Source organism: Petaurus breviceps, unplaced genomic scaffold (assembly GCF_028583685.1).
Source record: "Petaurus breviceps papuanus isolate PSGF00001 unplaced genomic scaffold, PetGlider_PUasm1.0 189, whole genome shotgun sequence".
Taxonomy (NCBI): Eukaryota; Metazoa; Chordata; class Mammalia; order Diprotodontia; family Petauridae; genus Petaurus; species Petaurus breviceps.
This window is the reverse complement of record NW_027185809.1, coordinates 31,925,565-31,945,141: the sequence shown is the minus strand read 5'-3', so window position 1 is coordinate 31,945,141 and position 19,577 is coordinate 31,925,565. Positions and strand designations below refer to the sequence as shown.

The following is a 19,577-nucleotide window of genomic DNA, read 5'->3' as shown; positions in this document are numbered from 1 at the left end:
GTGAGGAGGTCAGACAACATCTTTCTAAGGACACATTCAACTCTCACATTCTTGGATTTCGATAGTTGACCAGCTCTTCTCATTTGAGCCCTGCCTCACTTTCCTGGGTAGGCAAAGGAATTCAGAACACTGATGCCTTTTCCTTTTCTTCATTTGGCAGATGAAGGTCAGCTTTATGCCTTTGGATCAGATTATTATGGTTGCATGGGTGTAGACAAGGTTGCCGGGCCTGAGGTGCTAGAACCCATGCAGGTGGACTTCTTCCTTAACAATCCAGTGGAGCAAGTCTCTTGTGGAGATAATCATGTGGCAGTTCTGACACGAAATAAGGAGGTCTATTCATGGGGCTGTGGAGAATATGGTAGGTAGAGCCATGGCTCTAACCAATTGTGCATGTGTATGTGACCTGCCTCTAAGCTTGCTTGGTAAATCTCTTTTGGACTAGTTGTATTAGAACTACATGGTGTGTAGGTCATCCATTGGTGGTCTTTGGAAATTTTATTCACTTCGTGGTACCTGGAATTCCTACCAGCTCCTTAGACTTTGTAAAACCTCAGAGCCTAATAAATGAACTATTCCATTCAGTCTCTTTGAAAAATCAGTTCATTCGACAGAGGAAATATCTATAGAAAGCTTTTATTGGGTCTGTGTTTTGACTAATTTTTCTCTTCTATGTATGTCTTTTTTCTTACTTTGTTAAAGGACGACTAGGTTTGGATTCAGAAGAAGATTATTACACACCACAGAAGGTAAAATTTATATTGGCTTTTTCTGAAAATCTATCTAGATCACAGATTCCCATAACCTGACTTCTCTCCCTAACTCGTTACTTTGCTGGTTTATCATATTATGCCTTATAACTGTGGCTCTTCCCCATGGTTCTTTTTTTCTTCTCCCAGTATATTCTCTTTGTTGGTGACGTCATTAGTTCCCATGGATTTAACTATTGTTTCTATAGATATGACTCCCAGGTCCATATATCAGTCCCATTTCTCCCCTCAGTTTGTCTTACTAGATGTCCCAGAGACATTTTTTAAACTCAGTATGCCTAAAGCTCAACTCATCCATATTTCCTTGTTTCTGTTGACATCATTCCAGTGTCTGAGTGCAATCTCAGCATTATCCTCAATTCTTCACCCTTCCTTATCCTACATAACTAATAAGTTGCCAAACTTTACTGTTTCTGCATTTCACAATTCTCACATCTGACCCCTTTTCTCCACATACTCAGCTATCACCTTAATTCAGACCCTTATAACTTCTCACTTAGATTATTACAACTTTCTAATTTATTTTCCTTTTAGTCTTTCCAGTATCTTCTGCACACTGCCAAAGTGATTTTCCTTAACCACAAATCTGACAATGTGACATCCCTTCTCCGCCAACTCCAGTGGCTTCCTATTAATTCTGAAATGAAATATAAACTTTTTTTTTTTAGCTTTACAACCTGGCCCCAACCTGTCTTTCCAGCCTTATTGCACATTACTCTCCCTCCCATGCTCTATGATCCATCCAAATTGGCCCTCTGTCACTTAATAACACTCCATCTCCCACCTCTACACTAGCTATCACATATATATCTTAGATGTTCTTGTCTTCTCTATTAGAGAAGCTATTTTAAGCTCATCACTAGTAGGAATCATTTCATTCTTCATATTTCTGTCCCCAGGGCCTAGCAGCTTACTCAGCAATAGTAGGTGCTTAATAATATTTGATGTTTGATTGATCCTTCCCCTGTACTGTAATGCCCAGTAGGTGTACATTATCATTCTTGCAGCCAGGCATAAATCCCAGAGAAGGATAAGAAGGAGTCATTTCAAAGTGCTTCTGAAATAGGAAGTCATTACTGTGGTCTTTGACTTTAAAGGAGCCAAGCACAGGATTTGCACCCTAGACGGGGCAAGCTACCCTCCAGTGTTCTGTACAACTTGTTACATCATTATTTTTAGATCATTTCTTCGCCATTTTTATGCATTCAAGAGTAGGACTGTGTTTCTGAGCTTTTGTTGATTTGAAGTCTGGGGTTTTCATGTCCCCTCCAGAGCTGCTAAAGGATCCTATTCCATGTGGAGTGATTTGACTAGAGGGAAATAGGGACTGTATCCCTTTCTCTGTATCTGTCTTCTTGCTTATAAAATGACTAAATTTGGACTCTGTAAGGTAATATAAATTCCCTATAGACTGATTATGTTGTTTCTTAATTCTTATTTCAGGTCAAGGAGAGAAAACATGGGATTGTCCTATGCCATCCCAGAGCTATTATAATACCTACAAAAGAAATTTAACAGCAGTAGGCTTAGTAGTGGTCTAATTCAATTAAACTGTCAACATCTTTGATTTATATTTTAGAATTGGGACTCTGTTTAAAAAAATAGTAGATAATAAACTATACAACAGATCTGAGGAGAAATGGACTTCCATTCTTTCCGGCAGCTGTACCAAATAAAGTTTGAGGCAATTTGATGTTATACTACATAGTTAAACTAATTCATGTGTACTTGGGATCTTTCTGATTTGTTCATGTAGGTAGATGTGCCTAAGGCCTTGATTATTATCTCAGTTCAGTGCAGCTGTGATGGAACGTTTCTTCTGACACAGTCAGGCAAAGTGCTGGCATGTGGACTCAACGAATTCAACAAACTGGGCCTGAACCAATGCATGTCTGGCATCATCAACCACGACGTGAGTGCTGCTCATCACCATCTTATCTACAGTGTCACAACTTCTCTAGGTCGGAATTTCTTTAGAATTTCTGTAATTTATAACTAAACAATTAGAGTTACAAGGAATGAGACAAAATCTACCCTATACCAAGTGACCAAATTCAGGTTCTTCCCTTTTTATGAACCAGGGACAGATATATCAGAATTATAAAAAGAAATATTGTGATATTGTGTGTATAAGATTTATTGCTCAAAAAGCGTTGCTCCTACTTTTCACTAGGTCGGATAACCAAAAACTAAACTGAGACTTAAATTAGATCTCCAGCTCAAGCTTGTCTGCTAATTGTTGCTGGCCTGCAAAGTTTTGTCCTGCTTATCCTTGTACATGGATCTTCTCAGGGTTAGTTAATGACATTTTCTTAAGAGTTGGGTTAGTCTTCAGAAGCTCGATGGCCCACTCTTCTGTTCTATTTGGTTAAGAATAGGTCTGGAGTTTCTAAAATATTGAAATAGTAGCTTTCAGGTTGTAGGTGTGAGAGGGACCTCAGGAGTTCTTGTTGGGCTGTACAAGATAGACATCCAAGGCATAGGCTGGTGGTTTTCTTCTTAAACATCTCCTAGGAGGGGCATTTTATCTTCTACTTTATACCTATCCCAAGGGGCCAATTAAAATCAAGCCCTGTATCAGTGCCAACTGCTCTTATCATTCCATAGCTCAGTTAAATACTCTCAGTTTAAGACAATTTCTCTTTTTGCCTCCCTAAGAGGTAAATGATAACTAGCTGTTGTCTTTCTTACAATAACTTCATCTGCTTGAAGGCCCTTGATAAATACTACTTAGCCTTGTGTTTTCTAGTGTATATAATCCCCTTTCTTTTGGCTTATGTTTTATAAAACTCTTGTTTCAGGCTTACCATGAAGTTCCCTACACAACCTCATTTACTCTGGCCAAGCAATTGTCATTTTACAAGATCCGAACCATTGCCCCAGGCAAGACTCACACTGCAGCTATTGATGGTGAGATGGCTTTCCAATCTGTACCACATGCAAGGGCTCCTCACTTTCAGCAGAAGTACTTCTCAGTACTATGTATACTTGCTAATTTTTATATCCCTATCACTACATTCAGCACAGTGTCATATATACTTAAGTGGTTTTTGATGATGATGATCCACTTACCTGACATATATATCTTAATGAAGGATTCATATTTATTCTCCCAGAAACCATCTCTTCCTTGGTTGTGGTAATGGTTTTGCATTTTCTACAATTGCTCTAAACTGGGTTCTTAATCTTTTTGGTGTCACTCCTTGGTTCTCTGGGGAACCCTATGAACCCTTTCTCAGAATAAGGTTTTTAAATTCATAAAATAAAAGTTCACAGGGTTACAAAGGAAGCTAATTATATTGAAATAAAATTATCAAAATATTCTTAAAAAACAAATTCACGGACCACAGGTTAAGAACCCCTACTCTAAAAAGTTACAGTACTTAAAAATACAACATTTGGGAAGCTCATTTTATCACCCCCTCAAAATTGTTTCAGTACTTGTATAACTTAACTCTCCAAGGTTTAAAGGTTCAGAATAATGTAGCTGTTTCTGTATTTCTCATATTGAAAAATCAGAAAATAGACCACTGAACTGTGCACAACCTTCATTTTAGCTTCTGACCACGTTTTGTTGCTTTCTTCTTAGAACGGGGTCGCCTGTTGACCTTTGGTTGCAACAAGTGTGGCCAGCTTGGAGTGGGAAATTATAAGAAACGCCTGGGAATTAACCTGTTGGGGGGACCCCTTGGTGGCAAGCAGGTGATCAGAGTCTCTTGTGGTGATGAATTTACCATTGCTGCTACTGATGGTAAGTATCGGTATTGTGGTATGTACTTCATTTCAAGAGATTTTTTAAGATCTTTGTCTTAATTATTGGGTTATTTGAACAGTGAATGTTTTGGAATTTTTTAGTCCTAACTTTTCTTTGTCAAATGAATGGGCATGTTATTGCCACTTCTATTTTTGATGACTATATTACTTTTTTTTCCTAGGGTTTTTTTTTTTTTGGTCTTTATTAATTTGTTTACTTTTAATTTACAAGATTCATTACCACAATTCCTTGAGTTTCAGATTTTCTCTCCCTCTCACCTCCCTCCCCCCATGGCAGCATACAATCAAGTATAGTATCTGCAAATACTTTCACATTAGGCAATAGTCAGGTTATAAAGAAGTATTGTAACAGATGGAATGAAGAATGGGAAAGAGGAAACAAAACCAAACAAGGAAACAAAAAAGGGCAGGTAGTTTGCTTCAATCTGGGTTCAATCACAGTTCTTTCTCTGGATGTAAATATCTCTCTCCATCATGAGTCTTTTGGGTTTGACTTATGTCTCTGGATTGCTGAGAAGAGTCCAGTTTATCACACATATGTTGTGTCTGTAATTGTTTACAAATTCCTCCTGGCTCTACTCTTCTCACTCGGCATCAGTTCATATAAGCCTCTCCAGGTAAATATGAAGTCCATCTGCTCCTCATTTCTTATTGCACAGTAGTATTCCATAACATGCATATACCACAACTTGTTCAGCCATTCCCCAGTTGATGGGGACCCCCTTAATTTCCAATTCTTTGCTAAGAGCTGCTATAAATATTTTTGTACATATGGGTCTTTTTCCCACTTCTGTGATCTCTTTGGGATACAACCCTAGAAGTGGTATTGCTGGGTCAAAGGGTATGAAATTATTTATAGCCCTTTGGGTATAATTCCAGATTGCTGTCCAGAATGGTTGGATCAGTTCACAACTCCACCAGCAATATATTAGTGTTCCAATTTGCCTCTCCAGCATTTGTCATCTTAGCCAATCTTACTGGTGAGATGTGGTACCTCAGAGTTGTTTTGATTTGCATTTCTCTAATCAATAATGATTTAAAGCATTTCTTCATGTGCTTATAGATATCTTTAATTTCTTCCTCTATAAACTACCTGTTCATATCCTTTGACCATTTATCAATTGGGGAATGACTTGTATTCTTATAGATTTGGCTCATTTCTCTGTATATTTTAGAAACGAGTCCTCTATCAGAGACATAGGTTATAAAAATTCTTTCCCAATTTGCCACCTCCCTCTTAATCTTGGTTACATTGGCTTCGTTTGTACAGAAGCTTTTCAATTTAATGTAATCAAAATTATCCATTTTGCATTTTATAATGCTCTAATTCTTGTTTAGTCATAAAGTCTTTCCCTCTCCACAAATCTGACAGGTAAATCTGCAAATACTTTCACATTAGGCAATAGTCAGGTTATAAAGAAGTATTGTAACAGATGGAATGAAGAATGGGAAAGAGGAAACAAAACCAAACAAGGAAACAAAAAAGGGCAGGTAGTTTGCTTCAATCTGTTTTCTATTCCTTGTTTTCTGAGATTGCTTACAGTGTTAACCTTTATACCTAGATCATGCACCCATTTAGACTTGATTTTGGTATATGGTGTTAGGTAATGGTCTATGCCCATTTTCTGCCATATTGTATTCCAGTTTTCCCAGCAGTTTTTGTCAAATAGTGAGTTCTTATCCCAAAAACTGGGGTCTTTGGGTTTATCAAACAATAGATTACTTTAGTCGTTGACTGCTGAATCTCATGTGCCTAATCTATTCCATTGATCCACTGCTCTATTCCTCAGCCAGTACCAAGTAGTTTTGATGATTGCTGCTTTATAATACAGATTGAAATCTGGTATAGCTAGTCCACCTTCCTTAGCATTTCTTTTCATTAATTCCCTTGATATTCTGGACCGTTTATTCTTCCAAATGAATTTTATTACTATTTTTTCTAGCTCTATAAAGTAATTGTTTGGTAAATTGATTGGTATGACACTATATATATAATTTAATTTAGGTAAAATTGTCATTTTTATTATATTATCTCGACCCAGCCACGAACAATTGATATTTTTCCAATTAGATCTGACTTAATTTGTGTGAAAAGTGTTTTGTAGTTGTGACCATATAGGTCCTGAGTTTGTTTTGGCAGGTAGATTCCCAAATATTTTATAATGTCTACAGTAACTTTAAATGGGATTTCTCTTTCTATATCTTGCTGTTGAATTTCATTGGAAATATATAGGAATGCCGAAGATTTATGTGGTTTTATTTTATATCCTGCAAGTTTGCCAAATTTATTTATTGTCTCAAGTCATTTTTTTACTTGATTCTCTAGGCTTCTCTAAGTAAATCATCATATCATCTGAAAAGCATGATAGCTTGATAGGTCTCTTTTTTGCCTAATTTGATTCCTTTGATTTCTTTTTCTCTAATTGCTACTGCAAACATTTCTTTTTTATTTTTTAAGCAATCGGGGTTAAGTAACTTGCTCAAGGTTACACGGCCAGTTTTTCTGGGTGTGGTGCTGAGTATCTGAGCCCGGGATTCGATCTCCAGGTCTTCTCAACGCTGGAGCCGGTGCTCTTACTCGCTGTGCTACCTGGCTGCCCCTTACTGCAAACATTTATATTACCAGATTGAATAAGAGGGGTGATAATGATCACCCTTGTTTCACCCCTGATCTTATTGGAAATGCTTTTAACTTATCCTTATTAATATAATATTTGCTGATGGTTTTAAATAGATGCTACTTATTATTTTAAGGAAGGCTCCATTTATTCCTATTCTTTCTAGTGTTTTTAATAGGAATGAATGTTGTATTTTGTCAAAAGCCTTTTCTGCATCTATTGAGATAATCATGTGGTTTCTGCTAGTTTTATTGTTGATATGATCAATTATACTGATGGTTTTCCTAATATTAAACCATTCTTGCATGCCTGGAATAAATCCTACCTGATCAAAGTGTATTATTCTTGAGAAAAGTTGCTGTAGTCTTTTTGCTAATATTTTATTTAAAATTTTTGCCTCTAAATTCACGAGGGAGATTGGTCTATAATTTTCTTTCTCTGTTTTATGTCTTCCTGATTTAGGTATGAGTACCATATTTGTGTCATAAAAAGAATTTGGTAGGACTCCTTCATTAATTTTCCCAAATAGTTTGTAGAGTATTGGAATCAATTGTTCTTTAAATGTTTGATAGAATTCACTAGTAAATCCATCTGGCCCTGGAGATTTTTTTCCTAGGGAGTTGACTAATGGCTTGTTCAATTTCTTTTTCTGAGATGAGATTATTTAAGTAATTTACTTCCTCTTCAATTAATCTGGGCAACTTGTGTTTTTGTAAATATTCATCCATTTCCCTAAGATTGTCAAATTTATGTGCATACAACTGGGAAAAATAATTCCTAATTATTGTTTTGATTTCCTCTTCATTGGAGGTAGATTCACCCTTTTCATTTTTGATACTCATAATTTGGTTTTCTTCTTTCTTTTTTTTATCATATTGACTACGGGTCTATCAAATTTTATTGTTTGTTTGTTTGTTTTTCATAAAACCAGCCCTTAGTTTTATTTATTAATTCAATAATTTTCTTAATTTCAATTTTATTAATCTCTCCTTTGGTTTTCAATATTTCTAATTTAGTATTTAATTGGGGATTTTGAATTTGTTCTTTTTCTAGGTTTTTCAATTGCATGCCCAATTCGTTGACCTCCCTTTTCTCTAATTTAATCATGTATGCACTCAGGGATATAAAACTTCCCCCTAAGAACTGCCTTTAATACAATCCCACAAATTTTGGTATGTTGTCCCATTATTATCATTCTCTTGAATGAAATTACTGATTCTATAATTTCTTGTTTGACCCACTTATTCTTTAGGATTAAATTGTTTAATTTCCAATTAGTTTTTAGTCTGTCTTTCCCTGGCCCTTTATTGCATATAATTTTTATTGCATCATGATCTGAGAAAGATGCATTTAATATTTCTGCCTTACTGCACAGAATTGTGAGGTTTTTATGCCCTAGAACATGGTCGATTTTTGAGTGTGTGCCATGAACTGCCGAGAAGAAAGTATATTCCTTTTTATCCCCATTCAGTTTTCTCCAGAGATCTGTCATACCTACCCTCTTTAAAATTCTATTCACCTCCTTAACTTCTTGTTTATTTTGAGGTTGGATTTATCAAGTTCTGAGAGGGGGAGATTAAGGTCTCCCACTAGTATAGTTTTGCTATCTATGTCTTCCTCTAATTCCTTTACCTTCTCCTCTAGGAATTTGGATGCTATACCATTTGGTGCATATATGTTAAGTAATGATATTGCTTCATTCTTCTATGGTGCCTTTTAGCAGGATATAGTTTCCTTCCTTATCTCTTTTAATTAGATAAATTTTTGCTTTTGCTTTATCTGAGATAAGGTTTGCTATCCCTGCTTTTTTTACTTTAGCTGAGGCATGATATATTTTACTCCAGCCTTTTACCTCTACCCTGTGTTTCAGATGTTTCTTGTAAACAGCATATTGTAGGATTATGATTTCTAATCCATTCTGCTATCTGCCTCCGTTTTATGGGAGAGTTGATTCCATTCACATTTATAGTTATGATTATTATCTGTTTCTTTCCCTCCATCCTATTCCCTCCTCTGTTAATGCTTATATTTTTTCTCCCCTTCTCCCTTCCCCTCCTTAATAGTTTTCCTTTTGACCACCACTTCCCTCAGTATTCCCTTATAAGCCCCCCTCCCTTTTCCTCCCCTTCCCACTTACTTCTTCCTTCCCTACTAACCACATCCCCCCTTTTGTAGCCCTTTCCCCCTCCTACTCCCTGTAGGATATTTTTATTCTTAATGAAGTATGTTATTTCTTCTTCACCCCAAGAGTTATAGGAACAAATCTCATGCAAAGCTCCTCACCCTCCCCTTTTTCCCTCTAATATGATAGGTTTTGCATCTTTTCTCCGTAGAGTCTATTCATTCCTCTTCTTCCATTGCAGTCCCTTTGTAGCCCTTAATAAGATTTTTTTTAATCGTCATTTTGCGTGTTTTATACCCTCTACTTGTCTATAAACAGTTTGCTCTTATTAAATAACAGGGTGTGTGTGTGTGTGTGTGTGTGTGTGTTTTCCTTGTTTACCTTTCTATGTCACTCTTGCATCTCGTAATTGGAGGTTGAATTTCATTGAGCTCTGGCTTTTTCATCAGGAAGGTCTGGAAATCTGTTACATCATTGAATGACCATCTCTTTGCCTAGAAGAATATGCTCAGTCTCACTGAGTAGGTGATCCTTGCTTGTAACCCAAGCTCTTTTGCCTTGGGGAAAATTGAATTCCACTGCCTCTGATCTTTCAGTGTATAGGCTGCCAAATGCTGTGCAATCCTCACTGTGGATATTTGAATTGTTTCTTTCTGACCACTTGAAGTATTTTCTCTTTTATCTGGTAGTTCTGGAGTTTGGCCACAACATTTCGAGGACTTTTCAGTTTGGGATCTCTTTCAGGAGGTGTTCGGTGGATTCTCTCAATGGGCATGGAAGATCTTTAAATCCCATAACCCTTACAGTACCTCAGGGAAGTTTTCCTTAATGAGCTCTTGGAGAATGTTGTCCAGGCTCATTTTTTCATCATGATTTTCTGGTAGGCCTATGATTCTCAGATTATCTCTCCTGGATATGTTTTCCAGGTCAGTTATTTTTCCATTGAGATATTTTACCTCTATTTCTAATTTTTCATTCTTGTTGTTTTGTTTGACTAATTCTTGGTTGCTCATAGAGTTATTTGTTTCAATTTGATTGATTCTGGTTTTTAGCAAATCATTTTCCTTGGTTAGTTTTTAGAGCTCCTTTTCCATATCATACACTTTTCTTTTTAAGGAGCTGTTTTCTTCATTATAATGTTTTTCTAATTCTGCAGTTTTGATTTTAAAAGAATTAATTCATTTTGTCTTCTATTTCCCTCATTTGGTTTTCAAAGTTCCTTTTGATCTCATCTAGGAGAGCTTTGTGTGCTTGGGACCTGTTCCCTGTTGATGTTTCAGCTGTGGGTGTGGAGTCCACATTGTCTCCCTCTGAGTTTGGTTCCTCCCTCTGAGGATAGTAGGACTCCAGAATCTTTGTAGTCTGCTTTCTACCCATTTTGAGGCAGGGCCCTAGCCATGCCCTTCCTCTAGGATTTCCAAGCCTTTACTGTAGAGGGTTTTGCCCTGGGGCAAGAGTTACTATGTTTTCGGGGGGGGGGGGGTTTAGAGCAGGCAGGATTCACTCTGCCATCCTGGTCCTTGGAGGTCCTGATAGGGGCTTTTATTTTTAATTTCTGGGCTAGGGAGTGGTAGTCCCAGGAGTATTTGCTGTCCCAGACAGGGGCTCTGCATTTGGTTCTTACCTTGCTCTTTCCAGTCCCAGCCCATTGGTGATAGGCCTGGTAGTTGCCCTTGTGGTTGGTGGGACACCTTGCCCCCTGAGTTGATCAGGCCTCCTCCCGGCCTGCCTCTGCCACCACTGCCTTCTGGGCCTGCCTCTGCGCCGCCACTGCCTTCCGGGCCTTCCTCTGCGCCACCGCTGCCTTCCGGGCCTGATGACTTTCTTTCTAAACTTATGATAATATACTTCCTTGACTTTAATCAACAAAGTATAATTAAAGAATCTATAATTTCCTTGGTGTGGGAACTTCCTCCATCAAATATATGTTGCAACCTGTATACCTTAGGTGCTGGTCTTCATGAACTGCTGTGGCTGAAAACTTCACCACCTAGTGGCCTGTCTAGTGATGAGCCTCTCCAGGTTACCTAGGCTGCTTCTTGGAGTTATCATTTGTGTACATGGCCTTTCCAATTTAGCAGGACTTACTCAAGCTTTCATTTCACTGGCTTCCCTGTGAGAATCCAGTGTCTTTTTCACTCCTTGCTGAGTCAATTGAGTTGGGCCTTTAGCATAATGAAAACAGTTTAACCTTGAATGACTATGGCCACCTGTATGTAATGCATTAGATGCATTTAGACCCTGTACTAGATGCTCTCAGAATTCCCTTTGGTTCTAGTTGTGTTTTTTTCCCTCTCCTGTCTATGGATATTTTCTGCTGGCACTTCTTTCCATTGTTAATGCTTCTAATCTTCATTGACACTTGTGTTATCCGGTATTCTCTTCCTTCTTTTTCTTTCACTTCACTTTTTCAACTTATATCTTCTCTTTACTTCCCTTGTTTCTTTTGTCTTTCTGACTTCCTAGCCACTTCTTCCAATTGCTAAACTTGCTATTCCAATTGCCAAAGGCTTTTAAGTTGTCAAGTCTTCACATTTCTCTGCTATATTTGTTACAATTCATGATCTTTAATTGATTCTGGATTTGTGGCCATTCTGTTCAGTTGAGGGTTTTAGATGGCAATGTTCCAAATAAATAGGACTATTATTATGCTTTGATGAATGAACAGACTTCTGGATGAAAATATTTCATAACTGATTCAGAAGGTTAGATTTGGGAATATTTAAGAAGCAACGTTAGAAGATTTTTTGAGGATGCCTTAGAGAAACTGAAATTATTCAGAGGGACACAGTTGAGGAACAGGAGAAATTAACAATAATAAAATGCAAAACCAGGGCAAAAAGTTCTGGTTAAGAGTTTCTCTTTGATCTACTGATATTTTTGAAGGGGACTTTGACATATGATTTTGCCTCTAAACTGATATATACTCCCAGAATGGAGAATATAGAGCAACATTTTCCAACTTGGTATCTCTCTCTTTGTGACGATTTCTGGAAATTTTTTGTCATACACTAGATAGTGTTTTGGGGGGAAAAACATTTCCAATTTAAGAACATTGATAATGATTTTTTCCCTGGTGCCATGATCAGTCATGATTCCAGAGGGTGGATGCTGAAGCATGCTACCCATCTCCTGAGAGAGAATTGATCTACTCACTAAGCAAAATTGAGATATTTTTGGACATGGCCAATGTGGGAATTTGTTTTGTTAACTATACTTAAATATTATGAGGATTGGGTGTTTTGTTTGGGGTGTCTTTGTCCCTTTTTTGTGTCAGCAGTGCTTGGCACAAAGTAGATGCTTAATAAATGCCTACTGACTGAACGAAGTGAGAGGAAGAAAAAAAATAAATGTTTCCTAATTGAAAAAAAAAATTCACGAAGAAAGAGCCTTTCTCTTGTTCCGTTCTGAGAGAGCTTCTCTAGCGGGAAGGATGAAAAATGAGGAATCCCATTGTGTAAATGGGAAATGTCACAAAACAAGATAGCTGGTAGGAGTTATTGGAAAAGTGATAAGGGTGTGAGAGCGAAAGAAGAAAAGCAAACCTGAAGATAAGTATTTCTAAATGAAGTGGAAGTGAAGAGATACAAATGCAGTGATCCCCTCCACTTCGTGATTTTCCCCATTGCAGTTTTGATTACTCAGGTTGGCATAAGAAGTTAAATGGGAATTTGGGGGGAGTTTTGTGAAAGACAGAGAGAACACGTGAAGGACAGCAGACAATGCAGAAAAAGTTTAGAAACTCAGAAATGTATAAAATATAGGTATAGTATTGTATAATATCAACATATTTTATATTTTAGTACCATAATACTTCAGACCTCTTCTCTGGTATGGAGGGTCAAAAAACTTTACTCAGATTTTCCAGATTGCTGAGAGACGAGGTTTGGGGTGCGGGAGGGGCGCCCTGCTCCTAACCCCTGAGATGTGGAAGGGATAACTCTAAAGGCTTTTTTTTTTTTAACAAAGAATAAAAGAAAAATGAGGACCCCAGAGGGGTAGAAGTTGGTAGCCTGTTTAATCTGTCTTCTTTTACACAATTTCTTCTTCCAGATAATCACATTTTCGCATGGGGAAATGGTGGGAATGGCCGCTTAGCAATGACTCCCACAGAGAGACCTCATGGCTCTGATATATGTACCTCGTGGCCTCGGCCTATTTTTGGATCTTTGCATCATATCCCAGATCTGTCTTGCCGTGGCTGGCACACCATTCTCATTGTTGGTAAGGGTTTGATGCATGTAAGAAATGAGACATAAATGGAACAGGGACATAGGGATGTGTCTGTCAAGGGAAACCATCTTTTAAGGGGTCATTGCTGCATACCTACTTTCCGAATAAGAAAGCTGTCCTAAGGAAGAGATAGGGCTATTAGTTAGTAGTTACTTCCTTTAATATGGTATGCTCAATGTACTTTTAGTCGTAATTACTTTTTAGGCAGTTTTGCTCATCCATTTTTCAGGAAATATACTTTGATGGGGAGGTATATGTTGAGAAGTGTTTATTATATTTTAAAAATACCATTTTTAAAAGTTTAAGAGCATATTCTCTGAAACCTAAAAAAACATATAATGTAAATTTTGAAACTCCCTTAGCTGTCAGTGGGGATGGGACATTTCCATTTCCTGACCTGCCTCCACTTGACCTTTCTCCCACTAAGACACCTTTGGTCCCAGACCTCCTCTGACGTATTTGTCCTATGTTTTTAGAAGTAGTTAATTACTCAATATGTGATTTGTTTATATTCTGTAATTTAACAAATTAAATTAAGCATACTTTTAAAAAGAAACTTGAGATTGTAGTAAGCTGCTTTCTATGTAAAAAAAAACATTTGGTAGTAGCTACAAAAGGATCTGCTGGTTTGTTATTTTAAGCCTCTTTAGATTAAGTATTAGAAACGGTTCCTAACCAGCCCCCCCCCAAAAAAAAAACAAACAAACAGATAAATTATATAAAGCAACCTGGCGTCAGAGACCTAGATTTGAGGACTGTAGACAACTTCTTTAATTTTTAGCCTTTTCTTTCACTCTTATTGTCTTCATATATAAATATATGCACACATGTACATGTGCATGCACACATGTGTACGTATATATACAGATACACATATACCTATATACACACACAAAATTTATACATGTTTCTTACCAAAAAAATATTCTTTTTCCCAGAGAAAGTACTGAACTCTAAGACCATCCGTTCCAATAGCAGTGGCTTGTCAATAGGAACTGGTGAGTAACCAACGTTAGGCAGTAATTGTTTCCTGAGGGGTACATCTTTGTGAAAGGATCTTCTAGGCATTCTCTATCATTCATAAGAAAATGGGGAATTGGATTCATTGGGAGGGGGGGAGCAGGATAGCTCGGAAGAGCCACAGAATGATTGACCTTACAGCCTTATTGTCCTTGTTGTGAAAGGTTTAATATTCCCAACCTGGTAGAAAAATTTAACTCTGCTTCTGTGGCACATCAGGTAGCTTCAGGGACGACCCATCAAGCATCATTATGTGATAAATGAATGAAGTATATTCTGTCCCTTCCCTTCCTATCCTAAGTGTTCTAGGTTCTCTCTGTCCCTTCCTTCAATAAACCCTGAGAGAATTTTTAATCTATAGGAACATCCTTCAAAATCAGTTCTTCTAATAAAAAACCCAGCTAAACTCAAAATATGTCTGGGAAATTCAGGCCAGAGCTATGTGATAGCTCCTTTTGGCCTGCTTTTTCCTTATTTCTTTTTTATTTGATACTGTGCCAAGAAACAGTTTTTGTTCCTTTTGGTCTCTGCCTAAAGAACTGTGATGCTTTAGATCTTGGATTCTTATTATCACGTGGTGGCATAGCAGGTAAAGAACAAAAGGGAAAAAATTCTCTTTCCTGCTAATTTCCCAAGAGAAACCTGGTTTTAATCTGTTGTACTACAGTTTATTTATATCACAGTACTTTCTCTTAGTTTGTTCAAGGCATCTATGACTCTTAATTTCATTTGAACTGCAAATATCTTTTACAGTTGGTTAAATATCTTTTTGCCAAGAACATTTGCTCTGTCACTATCTTATTTTGCTGGTCTAATATTCATAGAAAGAAATAAAAGATTAAAAAGAAGTCCTGTAAACTTACTTTGGCATTGGAGGCAAAACTGGGTTTTGTGAGACTTCTGTGCTTAAATGGATGGGGTAGCATGATGGCAGAACCTTTTCTAATCATCTATACCAGGGGCCCACATGGGCACAGTCTTGGCAGCCCCTTGTTTCTGTATGGCCTACAAGCTACATTTTAAATAAAGTTTTATTTGCTGTAGGGGTGAGCCTTCATTTGCCAGCCCTGATCTTATTAATGGAAGAAGATCATGACATGGGTAATCCCAATATCATTTAGCCAACTATTCTTTCATATTTTACTTTGAAATATACTATGTAATGATTTGTTAATTTTTCCTTCCTAATTATTTTTTTTATCAGTGAATAAAATTAGTTTTCTTTTTGCAATTCAGTGAATTTGCAGTTCATTCATTAAATGCCAGACACTGTGCTAGGTGCTGGGTATATAAAGATCAAAATGAAATAGTCTTTGGGTTCAGGGAACTTATATTCTACTTAGGGGAAAAAATACATAGATATAAATATATGCTAAGTAAATTCTTGGGTATCAAGAGAACACTAACAACTGGGAAGAATCAGGAAAGATCCCTTGTAGGAAGTGGCATTTAGTTGAACATTAAAGGAAGCTCTGGATTCCTGGAGTTGGAGGTAAGTTGATTACAGGCATTGGGAACATGCCATGGTCATAAAAGTAGAAGGCAGAATGTCACAGATAGGTGAGAGAAAAGTAGGCTTGTTGGATTGGAACATGAAATGTATGAAGTGCCCATAGCAGAAATGGAGAAGATAGTGGGATCTGGGAGGAAAAGATGAGTTCTTTTTTGAACATGTTGAGTACATTTAAATGGAAATGTCTGTAAGGCAATAAGTGAAATGAGACTGACTCCTGGGAAAGAGATAAGGACTGGATGTGCAGAATTGTAGTTCTCTTCAAGGAGATGGTAACTGACCCCATAGGAACTGATCCCAAGACACTTCTGGTTACATAACTGAGTACAGAATAGCTCTAGGCTTTATTGAAGTAGCCTTGAAAAATGCTCTGTTTCAGGGGAGGAAAGAGCCAGCCTTAACAGTTGATAATGGGTAATCTACAAAGAAGTGAGTCGCCATAACCCTAGAAGGGCATAGATCAGAAGGACCTTTACCGGGGCTGTAGTTGGCATTTAAATACCTTTGGAATCTTTAGGAGGAATTCAGTTCAGCACTTTAGACCACAAGAACAGTTACAGGATTCAGAGAAAGATAGAAATTCAGGTGTTATTAGAATAGGACGTTGTTTTAACAAATTTGTTGATATGGAGAAGTTGCCATGAAGTAGCTATTAACAATAGAAAAAAGGAATTCTGTTTATTTGTAGGCTGATACTTTAGAGGTAACAGTTAGATTACTTTTGAGCACCAGAATATTAAGTGGGTTTTTTAAATAGAGGAGAAATGAGAGAATAGAGGAGACATTGCATGAACAATAACTTTTTTAAAGAAACATTCAGTAAAGGCTTGTTTCATCTACTGACCACTTACTAGTTGCACTTTCATCAGGGGTATATAGCTTGTTTCTTAACAATCCTTTTCCAGTGTTAAGTGGATCCCCTAGGAGGACAGTTCTCCATTTCAAACAGCAAAGCAAAACCCCTTCTTTCTTCTGTTGTTAGTGGCACAGAACTCCACGCAAGAAAGAGGGAGTGGAGAAGAGGAGGAGAGCCAACAGGAATCTGAGACCCCTGATCCGAGTGGAGGATTCCGGGGAACAATGGAGGCAGACCGAGGAATGGGGGATTTAATCAGTCCAACTGAGGCCATGGGAATCAGTAGTGTGGGCAACAGTTCCTGCCCCGGCTGGCTGCGCAAGGTAATTTCTTTAGTGGAAGAATTTGTTCCTTATATTAAAGTTTGAACCTCCTACAAAGACCTGAGAAAGAAACTTACGGCCTTCCAGGACTACCCATGTATCATTCAACTGTTTTACAGCAAGTCGTTCTTTCTGATTTCTTACTAAATAGTAAACCTCCCCTCTGGTATTTCATCCTTGCCTAGAGGACATCTAAATATGAAGGCATGTGACTTGTTTTTATTAATTTAGGCTGCTTTTTGAAAGGGGTCTGAAAGATGGAAGGAAGAGCAGCATAGAACACATATAGCCTTATCTTCTGTTTGTCACTTTGTCTCTCTATTACTTCCAGAGTAAATGAGTTTCCAGACCTGAGCAAACCTGCATAGTGATGAGAAAGGTGAAAAAGACCAGATTCCTAACACTGCCACCACCTTGTTCCCAGGAGCACATTTGATTATCCATCACAGCTTGTCCTATTAAGGATAGAAAGGATGAAATACAATCAGTAACCACAACTGTCCCACACCACTAGAGGGGGCAGATAGAAAGTAAATAGCTAAGGGAGAATAGAATGTTGGAAGAAGTCGGCTGTTGACAGCAGACCAACTAAGATGCTTTTCTTGATGCCTAGGAGTTAGAAAATGCAGAATTCATCCCCATGCCTGACAGCCCCTCACCCTTGAGTACAGATTTTTCAGAGCCTGAGAAAGATACTCTGCCCTATGAGGAGCTGCAAGGACTCAAAGCGGCCTCTGAAGCACCTGCATTATGCAACAAGTCTACACGACAAGCCTGGGTAATGGAGCTTTTTTGTTTGAGTTGCAACTCTATAAACAATGACTACATTCCTTCCCTTAAATTCTGACTATATGCCCTCACTGTCTAAATAAACTTTAATTCTCTCACTTCCCCATAGCAGTTTAGCACATTCTATATTTCTCATTCAGTAACTCCTAAAACCATTATTCACAAATGCTAATGGATTTGAATGGTTTTTAGGTTATCTTAGCAGATTCAGAAGTACCAATATAAAACCTAGCCTTGTTGTCATCTTTTAATATTTATTTATCAATCATGAGATGTATGACATATCCTAAAATTCCAAGATTTCAGTAATTGAGTTCATTAGTAGTACTTATATTTGCTAAGATCTTAAAATAGCAACGGAAAGAATTGTCTCATAGATATGACATTTGGAGGTTCTGCAACCTCCATGCTTTTGATGCAGCCCAAAAGATTTATCCCACTTTACTTTAGCACTTCGGATCTCAGCATATTTAGAATGCTTGTTTGAAACTCCATAACTTTTCTGGAAGGCCAGTCATTGTTAGTTCTCATTCTTGGATAGGAATTTGAGATAGCGAAAGTAAAAGCAATTAAGTCAGAAGTTGATGAGGCAGAACCAGGTTCTCTGTTCATCTCCATCAGTTAGTCTCCCATTGCTTCCTGAAGTTTTTTTTACATAGAAACCTTAATCTTGTAATTTATGACATAATCTAATAAGTTTATTTAGAGGAAGATTAGATAGTTTCATATTTGTTTATTTTTTAAAAAGGAATTGTGCAAGCTAAGCACAAGAAGGTAATATTAGATTCCTGTTTCGTTCTTTGCTTCTCTAGCACCCCCGGCTTAATCCAGCGCTAGGATGTGCTGGGAAGGGAACACCATTGGCTGCTGCTTGTGTTTGTAGTAGTCTGCAGGTTGAGGTGGAGCGGCTGGAAGGTCTGGTGTTAAAATGTTTGGCTGAACAGCAAAGACTACAGCAGGAAAATCTCAAAATTTGGACCCAGCTCCAGAGGCTCAACAAGGAGACAGAAGGAGTGCAAAAGGTAAGAATATTTTATGAGGTGTAGGTAATTTCTGTGCCTACTTGGAGGCCTTTGAATAATAGCATCAGATGATCCTCCTACATGCCCCAGTTGTAAGGAAGTGATGATTATATGTGGCTGGGTTTTTCATATTTTCTGAGTGACTTTCAGATTGCCAAAGGGATTGACATTCACTAATCTTTCAAAGCACCAGGCATTTCAATAAACAGGTTTCTTTTGAGGCACTTTTCCATAACTTCCATGCTATTTCCATAGAACTTCTATAACTTCTGAGTAATGGAACTTGTGCAGATACCCATTGAAGCCAAGATAGACAGTTGGATTTAGTTGAGTTCATCACCTTTATTGAACATTGTTTTTAAGGAGCATTGTACAAGCATTAGTGAGCACGAGAACTGTTTCAGAAGAAAAGTGATGTTGAAACAGCCTAGAAGAATAGATTTAGAGCTATTGTAGCTCTAGAGCATCTTGCAAAACTGAGACAAGGTTATTAGGAATTCGCATTAGAAGAATGTACTCTTAAATTTACAACATGTG

The 19,577-nt window shown here is 37.6% G+C and overlaps 1 protein-coding gene across 2 annotated transcripts in view; it reads left to right on the top strand.

Annotated features, from left to right (window-relative positions):
- Positions 1 to 19,577, top strand: part of NEK9 (NIMA related kinase 9) — a 44,846-nt gene that overhangs the window by 22,574 nt on the left and 2,695 nt on the right. For both annotated transcript variants that reach the window (XR_011169055.1, XM_069092247.1), the window contains exons 12-21: positions 161 to 361; positions 703 to 749; positions 2,527 to 2,682; positions 3,572 to 3,680; positions 4,360 to 4,521; positions 13,338 to 13,508; positions 14,456 to 14,515; positions 17,033 to 17,229; positions 17,843 to 18,007; positions 18,831 to 19,040. Coding sequence is in view for 1 of the 2 variants with exons in the window: in XM_069092247.1 (XP_068948348.1) it covers positions 161 to 361; positions 703 to 749; positions 2,527 to 2,682; positions 3,572 to 3,680; positions 4,360 to 4,521; positions 13,338 to 13,508; positions 14,456 to 14,515; positions 17,033 to 17,229; positions 17,843 to 18,007; positions 18,831 to 19,040 (1,478 nt within the window). In the remaining variant the exon portion in view is untranslated. The remainder of the gene's footprint in view (positions 1 to 160; positions 362 to 702; positions 750 to 2,526; positions 2,683 to 3,571; positions 3,681 to 4,359; positions 4,522 to 13,337; positions 13,509 to 14,455; positions 14,516 to 17,032; positions 17,230 to 17,842; positions 18,008 to 18,830; positions 19,041 to 19,577) is intronic.